At 41.6% G+C, this 13,400-nt stretch overlaps 1 protein-coding gene across 1 annotated transcript; it reads left to right on the forward strand.

Annotated features, from left to right (window-relative positions):
* The first annotated feature begins 1,511 nt into the window (after positions 1-1,511).
* Positions 1,512-12,997, forward strand: CD28 (CD28 molecule). Its single transcript, XM_009559756.2, has 4 exons — positions 1,512-1,724; positions 7,872-8,225; positions 8,461-8,579; positions 11,489-12,997. Exons 1-4 carry the CDS (start codon positions 1,670-1,672, stop codon positions 11,627-11,629), a joined length of 669 nt encoding a protein of 222 aa, XP_009558051.1. The 5' UTR covers positions 1,512-1,669; the 3' UTR covers positions 11,630-12,997.
* Positions 12,998-13,400: the final 403 nt, after the last annotated feature.

The raw sequence follows: 13,400 nt of genomic DNA on the forward strand, positions 1-13,400 counted from the left end.
TGCCTCTTTGCCAACACATGCCAGTGAAATGAGTAGCAGTAGCTCTTTCTCTGCAATATACTCTGCTAATTCTGTGGTGAGGGGAGAATGCACTCTGTACATTTCCAATCTGCATCCCCAATACAGAAAGGATCTGACATCCAGAATGTAGAAGCATGCAGCAGGCTCTGTAAACGTTATGTACATTCAGTTGTGACAACAGAATTATTCATCTCCTAGGGAGGGCAGTTCAGCAAAAAGATACTGAATTTTGTAACTTTGTTGGGGGATTCTCAGTTCGAGTTAAGCTGAGGCTATTTCAGGTACACTCACGTGCCTAAAAAAAGGTTTCAGGGTATTTAGCTAGAAACCACAAGTGGGCTAAGAAAGAGAGTGTCTGACTTTTTTTCTCCTTTATAAGTACAGACAAATTCCCAGACTTTCAATATCGCAGGCAACTTACACCGACTGCAAAAGAAAAGAATGTTGTAAACTTTCTTAGACTGCAAATAGATATACCGCTAAAGCTGCTTTTAGATTGCATACATAATTTCTGATAAAACAGGGCCTAAAACCTTTCATACTAAGGGAAAAGGAAAAGTTCATGGCTCTTCATTCCTTTCTACAAGAGCCCAATTTCTTCAAAGTTTGGCTGTGAAACACCTCTCCTTTTATCTCAGATAAATCACAGATAATGACAGGCATTGATACAGTTAAATATTCCTATTTTGGCTGACAACAGTAAATAGTTAACAACAGAAGTTCCTCACAATTATAAATGCCATTATCTGGCTCTCACAATCCTGCTGTTTCAAGGGAACATTAAACTTGCAGGACAAAGAGTGAACGTTTCCCAGGTGAGTCCAAGACAAAAACTTTAAACAGGAAGACCTCTAGTGAAAGCACAGAAGCATGCTTGCTTCCTGCTGCCCTTATTTGGATGTCAAATGGATTAAAGTTACGCTCATTTATAACTTGGGATTTTATGCAGAAAGGGAAGGTATAGCAGTTCACTATTGCACTCCTTGCTCTGCATTTAGGCAGCAAGTAGGTGCAGAAAAATGAACAAATAGATCACTTACTGCCAAAACACGTCAATGTTCTCAGGGGCTGGCAAGGCAGGTAGAAGCAAGCTGGCGGGCCAAAGAGGAAGGTTTCTTCTCCTAGGAGTGAGGAGAGATGGAACTTTACTGAGCACACAACTTCCTCAGGGGCCATGTTTGGCCACTAGGAACTTGGAAACTGCTGTTTGCTTCTTCCTTGATGATGGGCACAGCGTACATCTGCATGTATTCCTACTAAAGAAAACGCACTGCACCTCTAGGGAAATCCATTTGACCAGAGTAATCCTGCAGAACCCGAAACACAAACCCATGTCTTGCAATACACAAATGAGAGCCCCTATTTTGGAGGACGGGCTTGCACTACCTTTTAGGTGTTACTGAGCTTTGCAGAGGCAATTTCCTAAGGCAACACTCATCAAACAATTAACTTCCTGTTCAAGCCTTGCCATTACAGTGGTTTCACTTGGCTGTGCATCATGCGCTGCAGAGGGAGGAGAGAAGTTGTGTGAGCAAGTGAGGGTGCAGCCTGGCCCCGCGGGGAAGAAAGGCTGGTGGCCCGGGGCCCTGGGAGACGTGGCAGTGCCTCGAAGGGGTGGGGACAAGCCATTGGGCCCACCATTAGCACCATGCTCCTGGGGATCCTCGCCGTGCTCTGCTTCATCCCCACTGCTGATGTAACAGGTAACACCCCCCTTCCCCCATTTCAATCCTTTCTGCTATTTTTCCTCACTTTGATCATCAGGGGGGAGAAGGTCTAGTATAGCTTTGAATTAATTTTGCACAAGTTTTTCTGTGTTTGGATGAAAGGGGAGAGACAGAGCGTGCTACTAAGGCTGCACATGGATCAACTTGATGTAGCCAAGAGGCTGGTTATTTTCTGCCACAAGTACCCTTCCAAGATAAGACCCAAGCAGTTTAATTTTTCCTTTATTTTGACTTGTCTTTAGATGCATTTGGAAGATGCATGCATAGATACAGGAGAGTTACTTCACCTTTCCTCCAGCTTTACAAATTTTGCTCACAAGTGCCTTCTCCTGGGGGCTGGAGGAGCTGAGCAGACCTGGTGCCAGTGCCGCTCTTAGGGCAGCCTCTCCACCACTCCAAAGTCTCCTTGCGTGAAGTTCCATGGCCCAGCTTGGTGTGATGGGCTGCAGAGCTGAGCCCACGCTCATCCTCACAGAAGCAGCGTAAAGGAGAGCTGCATACTGAGCTCAAACACAGCAGGATGGGAATTGCTGCATTTCTGATTTTTGTATTGCTGAGCAGTTTATTGATACTCACTAGTGTCTTTTTTAAAAGATCTTCAGCAGCAAAAATTGTCTTCTTGTGATTTTGAAATCCTGAGTCTTAGTGAACCTTTATGAATCATAGAATGGTTTGGGTTGGAAAGGACCTTTACAGGTCACCTAGTTCAACCACCCAACAGTAAGCAGGGAACTTTCAGCTCACAACTGAATCTTCAGTTGTTGTGGCTAAGGGTATTTTGTCTTGGTGCTGTCTTGCTCATGTGTTCATATGTTCAGAGTTAACATGTCTTTCCAATTGGTCCATCAAAATGCAAAGCAAAGCAAGGGATGATGGCTTTTGCCAGGATAATCTTGAGACAGACAATTTTTCAAACCACCAGCCTGTGAACTGTTTTTATCGGGTCTTCTCCAAATTCAGTGTTCTGTATCTTACAGGAAAGTTACAGATAGGAACAAAACTCTGTTTCCCAGTAGAAAACCTCTCATCTTTACAGAGCAGCTCTTTCTAATATGAGAGAGATACATTTGAATTCATTTTTTTCCTTGTTTCTGCCTTATTTTTCTATGATTCTTTTCCTCAATGAAGGCATTGTAATTTGCATGGCACCATGATCTACATTTCTTTAAGAGATCTTAAGTTTTTCTTCCTTGTTCTTTTCCCATGTTTATAATTCTGTGTTTGCAATATCATAACTATTATTTCAGGAGGGGATAAGTATCAGCAGTGGGTTAACAGTTGTAAAAACATTTCCATGAGGTACAAACAGCTTTTAAGCAATGCTTTTGAATTGCAGCAAAATAAAATACAGTGTGTGGTTATTGGACATGGGGGTTACAGCATGACTCTATAGACATTTATATACTTGCTTTGCATGAAGAATTTGAGTTTCTCCAATAGCTTCACTGAGACTGTTCAACTGCTTAGAGAAGCGCGAGGTCACTTGCTTCTCAGGGCTCTCACCTTTTTCCCATACCTTTTCTCTACCTCTTCATTTCAATTGAGATGATTGATCTTTAATACATGCAAAACATTAAGGCAGGTCAAAACCCCGGAGGACTTCCTTAAAGCCACACAGTGTGTTATAGATCTCAGGTATTCTGTTTTGGGGAAGACAACAGATTTTATCCTGTTCTGTTGTTGTCAGACCGTACCAGCAAGTGCTCTGGGTCGAATTTGAATCATGGAAAGGAGCTTAAAAGATCAGTTTGTTCATTTTCCTTTGTGGAAACACTAATGTTTACGAAGTTTGTCCTCCCTCCTAGGTTTTGTTGGCTAAATAATTACATTGCTGTGGTTGGTCAGAGAGGCAGCTAGATCAAGTTGCTTGTCCCATGTATTTTGTGAAATAAATAACAAGTGGGTTCCCACTGCAGTGTACCACAAACGACCTTGTCGTTCTACTACCCACATAACCTTCTGGTTTTTGGTCTCTGGGTGTTAAAATCAACCTCTAACCCACTAAGGTTACCAGAATACCATAAGGTGTAAGAGGCACGGTTAGCAGAGATTAGGATGTCATCAAGAAATTCTTGTTTAAAAAAAATAAATCACAAACTGACAAGAACCCCCCCATGTTCACGGTGGGTTTGAGTAAAGCCAATGTCACCTGCGTTCATGAAGTAGTACGCTTCCTGCAGCAGTCACGCTAAAGTAGGGAAGACCAGCAGAAAGCCAGCCTATAACAGCTAGAAGGGGCAAGTCCCTCCACCTGCATGTAATACACACAGCTGGGTGACCTAAAAGCATAGTAAAAGAGAAAGACTCTTGGAAGAAGAGTAAAGGTAATTCAACAACACACCAGCAACAGCAAAAATGGAATAGCTTTGTTTACAACATAGCTGTGTGTCTTTCTGTTTGTGGATTAAATAAATGCCTTTCAGGTTTTCCCCTATCACCCCTAGAGGATAGCTGGCGATTTCTTTACTGTGCTTACAGAAATCCCAACTTATCCCAGATTCCTTGCTCTGGCAAATAGCTCCTTGAAGTCAACTGGCATGGAAAAGGTAAAAAGGAGAGTACAAAATATTTCTAGCAGAATATTTTTTCCAATAATTGATGATGATTCATGGAAAGTTCTGGAAAAAAAACACCTTAAAATAGTTATTTTCCATACTTTGTTATCTCTATTTCACTTTCTTGGCAAATAAGAAAGAAAGAAAAAAACTTCAATGAAGTTTTGCTTGCATTACGGGTTCATGATCAGAGTCAGTATTTTGCAGATATTATATATGGGAGGCATTTTTTTTTCACATTGCAAAAAAAACCCCATATATAATTTTAACAACTGTCTAGCATGACAAATAAGTTATAAAACAGCTTAACAAACATTTAGAGATCTTGCACACCATTGCATATATATCTTAAGATCGTGAGAAAGCTTGCAGCCTGTACAAACTGCCTTAAGTGATTTTACACTTTCAGAATTCATTGCTTTTTGTAATGGTAGACAATGATTTTTCATAACTGACTTTTTCTTGGCTGGATAAGGCAAAGATATAGATATTTGTTACTATACAGCATGACTGAACATAGCCCTGGAAATAGCAATTATAACCTTATTTAGGGGAAAGCATACACTAATGGAAACACATACTAAATGTTTCAGACTTTCACCATTTCAACAAATCCAAAGTGACACAGAAAAAACATCTCTCTAAGGGCAAAAGCAGCCTCAGCCTATGTCTGCTCAGAATGGTCCAGATCATATTAAGCATATAATCAAATCCTATCCAGATCACAAGTGAAGTAAGGGATATTTGGCCTTACTCTTGCTTCCCTGTGAAACTAACACATATTTTGGCATGATGGGCCTTCTTCTACTAAAAAATCCAATCCTGAAGGAAGAGGATGACAGTTTGGCCTGTATAACATGCCTCTGAGGTGAGCCTGCCTTGCCTCTGCTGGCATTGTAGCCCAACTGATTCAGATGGTGCTAATTAGTTCCTATAAATGAAAACCAAAAGATCTCCCTCAATCAATTTAGATTTGTACTAATACAGCAGAAGTAGAAATAAGGTAGAAATAAGTTGAAGGAACTCACTCTTTTCGGTGGGTGTATCAAAAAAGACTGGATGCCAATTAGGACAATATCATGGCAAGGACATAAACAGTCCAAAGCTGTAGTTAAATAGTGGAAATCAAGGCATGAAGCTATGTACCATACACAAGGAATTCAGATTTACTGGCAACAGTAAAAGGTGAGGGTAAGTCATTGAGGTCTGCGCATGAGTCTAAATAACGTTTGAAGGCAGTCGCTCAGTAATGACATTTTCAGTGTTCTTTGTCTTTCCTCTGGCCATAGCAAAAATGTGATCAGTCTGAGTAATGAACATCCATTAGTTTTCTGTAATTACTTGCAGTGAAAAACAGGCAAGCATTATTCTGAAGTGTAATGCTTCTGCAAGTGTCTTTCCAGGATGCCTATTCTGGTTGTAAACTCTGAGACAGAATAGGTCTCTTCTGAAGGTGTTTTCAGTCCTTGTGACAATCAGGGTTGTAGTGGTGGGCATCGCTGCGGGGAAAATCAGAAGAATAGCTCTGTCTCAAGTGAGATGTGTAGCATTCTGCTGTGCTAAATGTAGAACAATTCTACCGCAGACTTGTATGTTGTCACTTGGGCCAAAGATCAGTTTTCTGGACAACAAAAATACGATGAAATAGCTTGTATGAAGCAGTGGAATCCAAACCACACCCCTTACTAAAACACCTTATAAGCGTACGCTAGAGCTTTTGTTGGAAAATGCTGATTTGATGAAACGGAAATGTTTTGCTGAAACGTCTTCATTGCGATGACCACAGGCAGGATCTTGAGTAGATACCTGCCTTGTCTGTTACTAATCTGTCCCTCAGTTCCAGGATTCCAAGATCCGTGTCTCTTTCTGCTGGAAAGCCTGGAAATGCTCACCCTTCATCAAAACAAAAAGTTTCAGTGTTTGGGTTCCCCGCAAACGTGGCATTTCAGAGCTGTGACAAGCTCTGCTCCACCCCGCATGCTTTACTATGTTGAACAAAGAGACTAAAGGAGGATGGACTGTAATCTTTCTTTGCTAAAGATGTGCCATAGAGCACTCCCTATCTCGTGTCTTCCTACTTTCATGAGAAGAAAGGGCTGGTAAACAAGATGTTCAGTGAGAAAATGAACAACTTCAGCAGTTTCATGGGTTGGGCTGGTAACTGGAGAACCTACTAGGTGTGGGTTGCTTTTACTGCCTACCACTAGTCCTGGCCATCTCATGCATCTCTGTGTTTACTATACTCCTTGGATAACATTTATCCTGAAGGAGTATGTTGGGGTATTCAAGCTGTTGGGGTATTCCATCTTCTTATGCAGACGTGAACACATTAAACATAACTACTTGGTCCTAAATACTGTTAAACACGGTGAAATACTTGTTTTTTGGACATTCTTGATCTGGCCTCCTTCCCACTCCATTTCCCTTACTAGGTTTTTTGTCACATCTATTGAGTAGAAAGAATATAGCTTTTGTAGAAGATTTTTGAGGACAACAGATACAATTGTCATTCTCACAACCACAGCAATTCTCAGGCATCTATAAAAGGCTGCTAAGACCTCACATGAGTTGAGCTTGTATGAAGACTTACGCAGTCATACACACACACAAAAGGGATATCCTTAATTCTGGCAATTTCCTAGCTTAAAAGCCAAAACTCCCTTTCTTTTACTTATGGGTTGTCATTTGAAAAGCAGGGCCTTATTGGTACAGGATGATTTTTCTTAGAAGCAGTTGTCTTTCTGCATAGTCCTCGCAGTGTTTTGTTGTTCGGCAGATAGTAGCACAGAGGTCTACATGTCAGAAAACATTTCCTGTTTATGTATCAGTCTGGTCAATCCAAATCAAGTTATATCTTTATGTGATGTGGGTTTTTTGCAGGCCATTCAAGTGCTAAGTGCCAGCGCAGTGTCAAATTAGTCAGGCTCTTAGTCCTTTGAGAGATTAAGAATCTACTACAGCTGCTAGCTAGAGAAATTACTTATTTTACACTATAATGATAGCAATTCATGCTTTTTAGTGTGCATAATCCAAGGTCCAAACCTTGAAATGGTGCAGCAAATTCCACGTGCAAACTCTTCAGGTATGTTCTTGGATTAAAAAGCAAGCATATAAATAATATTTCCTTATCTCACTGTTAAATAAAACCTTTAAATCACAGTATTTTCACTCTATAAAGTCCCTTGTGAATCTGCTTGCTAAGGAAAGGATGGACCAAGGTGGTCTTACACATACACTCATGCACACATATGCAGAGTAGATTTCTGAGCCCTGATCACACAGGACACTTTCTGTACTCGTATACTGACTCTGAAGAAAAACAGTCTTGACCTCACAGTCTCCCCTAGTGACTGTGTAATTGTTTATATAGAGGGGGATTGTTGCAACAAGAGCTCCTGTGAGAAAGTGCTTCTGCAGCTTGGTGGTTAGGTCCTCCCTAGTAGGGAGTGTCAGCACAGGAGAAGAGATATGGAGAAGGGTTGCACAGGAGGACGTGTGGTTCTGAAGCCTCATACTGTATTTCATAAACAAGTGTTTTTCTCACTTTCTCTCCTTCCCTCCCTTTCAGAAAACAAGATTTTAGTGGCTCAACATCCTTTGCTCATCGTAGCTAACAAAACTGCAACTCTAGTCTGCAACTACACATACAATGGAACAGGGAAGGAATTTCGAGCTTCGCTGCACAAAGGAACAGACAGTGCAGTTGAAGTTTGCTTTGTTTCATGGAACACAACCAAAATTAGCCGTAATTCAAATAAAGAATTCAACTGTGAGGGGATTCATGACAAAAACAAAGTCATCTTCAATCTTTGGAATATGAGTGCCAGCCAAACTGATATCTACTTCTGCAAAATCGAGGCCATGTATCCACCCCCATATGTCTACAATGAGAAGAGCAATGGGACCGTCATTCATGTGAAAGGTAAAATGAGGAACCTCTGTAGGCCAGCATCTTCCCTATACACAGTCCCTACCTGATGGCTCGAGACAGTTTGTTTCCTTAAAAACAAATAAAAAATATTAGGTTGCCTGGTAAAACTAAACAATCTTAAAATGATGATTAACACAAATGGTGCACTGGAGCAAGTAATAAATAGGCAGAGATTGAGGATTTTGCTTCCATGTACTTAAAGTTTTCATTTTTCTTTCCCTTAAAGAGACACCCATCCAAATGCAAGAGCCTCAGCCTGCAATTCCATTGTGGATTATGGTGGCAGTGATTGGAGTTCTTACTTTCTACAGCATGCTAATAACCGCAGTTTTTATTATCTATTGGGTAAGAAACTATTTTCTTTGCTCTGTATACTCCTTGTCCCTAGTTCATTTCTCAGGCTACAGTTGGCACGTTTCCCATTAACTCACCGATACCCCTCATTTCAGGATCACAGTGTTTCTTCACCCCAGCTGTCTGTGCCCACCCATGCTATGTCCTAAAAGAGTTGAAACACCAGATGCTCTCCAGGTGGGCAGTCGGGTCTCTGCAGCAGAGTCCTAAAGCAAACAGTAATGCCGTAATGCTGGCAGTACCCTGCACACCAGCAACACCGGGACACTGCCTCTACCTCTGCCAATTGTCCCTGTCTGGAAAATCTAGCACTACAAGCATTCCTGGTAAAACCCTTTGAGCTAATACTGACAGAAGGAGCTCACCTACAGTAAAACAATGTCTAGGGAACCGTCATCTGGCCCAAGACCATCTGCACTGATGTCTTGTGCCTATCCAGCAATTCCCTTGAGCACCCACTCTTTCTAACAGCTTGACTGCAAGGGAATAGGAGCACTGTGATCTCAGTAGTCCCTCATCTGCCTCTGTCCATTAACACTAAGAAAGCTGAGACAGTCTTATGGCTCGTATTTTTGCTTTCTAATCTCTCTGGAGAGTTGGCTGGCCCAGGTCCCATGCAGTTCTGCTTGCTGGAGTAAAGAGAGTGAGGCATGATACAGAAGCAGCAGAAGGATGTTTTCCTAGACAAGTCTTAGGATCATGTTCTTCCAGAGCTGATTTACATTTTTTACTTCATGTGGGAAAAACTTGAACAATGACTGTAGAGAACTCTGTTCCTTGCACTCTGCCTTTCCCCTGTATCTTTGTCATTACAGTGATTTTCACCACATTACGCGGTAGCCTGCATAAAGGGCCTGGAGTCCCTGACAAGTTAAAAGTTGTGTGTGTACAGAACACGCTCTCACTGCTAGCTAAAGCTTAAGAGCTGTCAAGCATTTCACAAAAATACACTCACTCAATATGTGGCTATTTCCAATGGAAAACAATTAACTGGGGCATTGCCATAGGAAAATGTAAAGGCAGGTTACGTGGTCCTTCTTTGTGCCTTCTTGTAGAGGCTGACTCCCAGGGCAGCTGAGAGGGCTACAGCAGGCAGCTGCTGGGGTTACAGCGCTGTGCTACAGTGCCTGGGCCTGATGAGGTACTGTAGCTTCAAATCTTCAGTTTAGAACCTGAACCATTTTCTCTCTGCTACGTTTGTTCGGTACCTAATGGCCACGCACCTTGCTGCTAACATGCCTACCCCCAGCAGCAGTGATGAGGCTGCACTGCGCTGTGTGCTGCTGGCTGCATCCGTTCTACCTGCTGTTATTGCTATTGGTGGGATTCTGACTGTATGTACTCTGAGTGTGGATGTATTATTTAGAGTGTTGCTGAATGTAAATATTGCTGCCTAGTAGACATCGTGAACTATAAAAAAAGGGTCCTAAAATATGATACTTGACAGACATGGCAAGCCTGTTTCACTTGAGTTCATGAAAGCAGCTAAAGATTTGTCTATTTTCATACAGTTCTGCCTTCCCTGGAGGAAAACTGTTTTCCTCTCTGAAGGTAGCAGTCTTTGAACTATTAACAGTCCAGCATTCACTCTCACCAGCAAAATGTCTTTCTCCCATGCAAAATTTCCTCTTAGATGAATTAAAAATCCTATGCTATTGAAATGAACACATACAGATAAAGCTTTATTATCTAATTATTCACATGCATTGATCACAGTGCCTGTCTTAAGCGGTATCTAACTTATGTTCAATACTTTGCATGAATAGAATATTAATACAAAAAAGCTTAAAATGTTTCATAGTAACGGCCCCACTCCGCAAGTACAGCATAATTCAGCCATCAGATTTTCTAACGCAAACCCCTCCAGTTTCACAGCATCACAAGTATAACTGCAGCATATGCGAATATTTATGTACCTAGGAAGGAAATGCCAGTAAAAAGGAGCTTGCAAAAGAAGGTATAACCAGTATTAAGAAAAAAGCATGGAAGCACTTTACCTAGCCCCTTATCAATAAAGCCTTAAGCTACACAAAACCACCAACCTTGTGCACAGCCTGCAGCAGTCAGAGGTTCAAATGCTGCTGTAGCCACAAACTTCCTCTGTGATTATAGAAAAATTACTTCACCTGTCTCCTGCTACTCTTATTTCTGAAAGAGGCAATGCCTCCTTTGTCTCACTAGGGCACTATAAGGCAGGAATGCAACAGTGGAAACGAGGCTTTTGAGGCCAAGAAAGTGAGACAGATAAAAGATTAACATCAGCTCTGATTTTTTTGGCCCTTGAAGGAATGCTCAGAACAACACACACATTGTGGGTTCCTGCTCTAAGTGATACCCAAACCACGATACACATAGCCAGGGCTGATTTTTCCTGTTCTTATTCTGTTTGAGTTAATTTCTTTTTTCCTCCTAATAAATGAGGACAGGCTTCACTGCTCAGCCTGTATCGCTTCTGCTGAGTCATTCCACAGCTGAGAATTGATGGTTAAAGGCATCAGTTTGTATCCTTAGTTTGCAGCATTCCTTTATCTGGAGAACTAACACTGTAAATCTCTCAGCAGATAAGCTGGAGGCTTACATTCAGGTTGGGTGAATTATTTTATGAGAACATGTGTTCTAATTCTTCTGTAAATGTATTTAAACCTGCGACTACCTTATAAATATGCCTGCTTGAATCAGGACCTAGGGCCAGAACTGTCAGCAGTTAATGTGAGAGCTGGGTGAGACAATTTATTAATTCAAACAAGGAAAAATCAATCAAATCCATTATTAACTTTTATCAGATCTTATTAAAAGTTAAACCCCCTCTTCTGAAAGGATCCCTTCTCAAATATTCATCCCAGGTGAGATAGACTAATGTCAGAAATGTTTTCACACTTCTCTTCCCCCTTCTCACACAGCAAAAATCCAAAAAGAATGTGTACCATCAGAGTGACTACATGAACATGACTCCCCGGCATCCACCACACCAGAAGAACAAGGGTTACCCATCCTATGCACCAACACGGGACTACACCGCGTATCGGTCCTGGCAGCCGTGATACCTACCAGCTGATCTACCAGGAGTCTCGTGTGCTTCTAGGCAGTTACTTGTTCTCGGACATGGAAGGACAGCCTCTCATTTTCTCATCATGTTTGTCATTATTGGTCATGGATACCTACACCATAGCAAGTATTGGCTAAAGTTTGATATAATGTACTAAAAAAAAGAAAAACCAACCAACCAACCAACCAAGCATAAAAAGGGAGAGAATAAAAAAGGATTGTTCTTGATAACAGCTGAAAATGAGATACAACTTATGTTGAGGGTTGTCAGTGGGTAGGACAGAAAGATGGCATCATACCTTAGAGCTGGTCTCCTAACACTTGTGGTGTTGCTCAGCTGTTGGGGGAACCAGAACCTCTGACCTTTCCCAATAACTGCTGCCTTATGTTTATCCCTTAATATCGTCTCCTGTATGTCTAATCCCCAGAAACCCCTGTTCTTTTTAAGTATGGCAAGATGTAAAAAAAGTCATCTTTTCTCCCCTACAAATCCAGGGCACAATTTGAAGTTCAAAACGTGCTTGAAAGAAAGAGGGAAAAGTCAGCCAGAAGGCAGCCAAGCTACTAGGTTGTGGCACAAACGGGCCACCAGGAGAAACCAAGCTGATAGAAAACTACTAAACGTTCAACTTATGTTGGATGCTTTGTAAATGTTTGTAAGGCCATTTGAAGTCATGACCAAGCAACTCTACAGAACGGCTAAGTAATCAACCTGAAGACAAAATCAATACAAGCAGGAAAGGAAGAAATATCTGTTGCTGTCATGAAGAACTCCATTTGTTCGCCTGCTGCAGTGAGGGAACAAAGTCATATGGGAAGCATTAGAAGACGCAAAGGTCAGATTTTGAAGACAGCTTTATTATCATTTCTGAATTTTTGTTTCTATCCAAAAGGCATTCTGCTGAGTTCTTCCGAAAACTCAAGCACAGCTTCTGGCATCTAGGTTGTACCAGATCTGTTTCAAAAATCTGGGTCCAGTTATGAGCAACTGAAGATCACTTGATTTTTTTCTCTTAAGTACCCAGTTTTTGGGATATGAGAGGGTCCTTCATTCCCACCTTTGTGAATTGGATCTGCAAGTGCTTAGCTGCCCAAAAGGACTACTCTGGGCACTTTGAGGATCTTTGGGTTGGCTGGAGGTTACCTTTCTATCTAAAGATGTTCTTCAGGAACGCTTCATGCTGGAGTAGTCAAAGTCTTCAGCGAAACCTGCTTCACTCCTTCACTTAAGCATGTTTACATTTACAAGACATCCTAAACTGTAATTGGGGTCGTCTTAGCATAAAATCTCTTTTCATACTGAGGAGATGAGGTTTATTTTATAGGGACTACTGAATAAACAATTAAAGGAAAAATAAATACATATTCCCACCTTGAAATAAAATTGGGATTGTACAACATTTACTTTCCTCCAAACTGTGACAAGAAGATTCTTTCTCTCTTTGAGGGGACATTAAAAAAAAAAAGTAGAGATCATAGAATCATAGATCACCAGGTTGGAAAAGACCTCTTGGGTCATCAAGTCCAACCATTCCTATCTGCCACTAAACCATGTCCCTGAGCACCTCATCTACCCATCTTTTGAATACCTCCAGGGATGGGGACTCAACCACCTCCCAATGGTTTGGGTCCCAAACCATTCATCCTGAGTCATGTCGCCGCAAACTGTGTTCCTGGAGGATGCTGTGCCACATCTGGGCAGCAGTGAGTCGCCAGTTGTATTCCCAGGCAGGCAGAGATCTGCCAGGGCAGAGCACAGACCCCCCA

This window comes from Cuculus canorus, chromosome 6 (assembly GCF_017976375.1).
Source record: "Cuculus canorus isolate bCucCan1 chromosome 6, bCucCan1.pri, whole genome shotgun sequence".
Classification (NCBI taxonomy): domain Eukaryota; kingdom Metazoa; phylum Chordata; class Aves; order Cuculiformes; family Cuculidae; genus Cuculus; species Cuculus canorus.

Coding starts and splice junctions, on each gene's coding strand:
- CD28 (XM_009559756.2), top strand. CDS start 1,670: ATGCTCCTGGGGATCCTCGCCGTGCTCTGCTTCATCCCCACTGCTGAT. Junction 1,725..7,871: donor CCCCACTGCTGATGTAACAG/GTAACACCCCCC, acceptor CCTCCCTTTCAG/AAAACAAGATTTTAGTGGCT. Junction 8,580..11,488: donor CAGTTTTTATTATCTATTGG/GTAAGAAACTAT, acceptor CTTCTCACACAG/CAAAAATCCAAAAAGAATGT.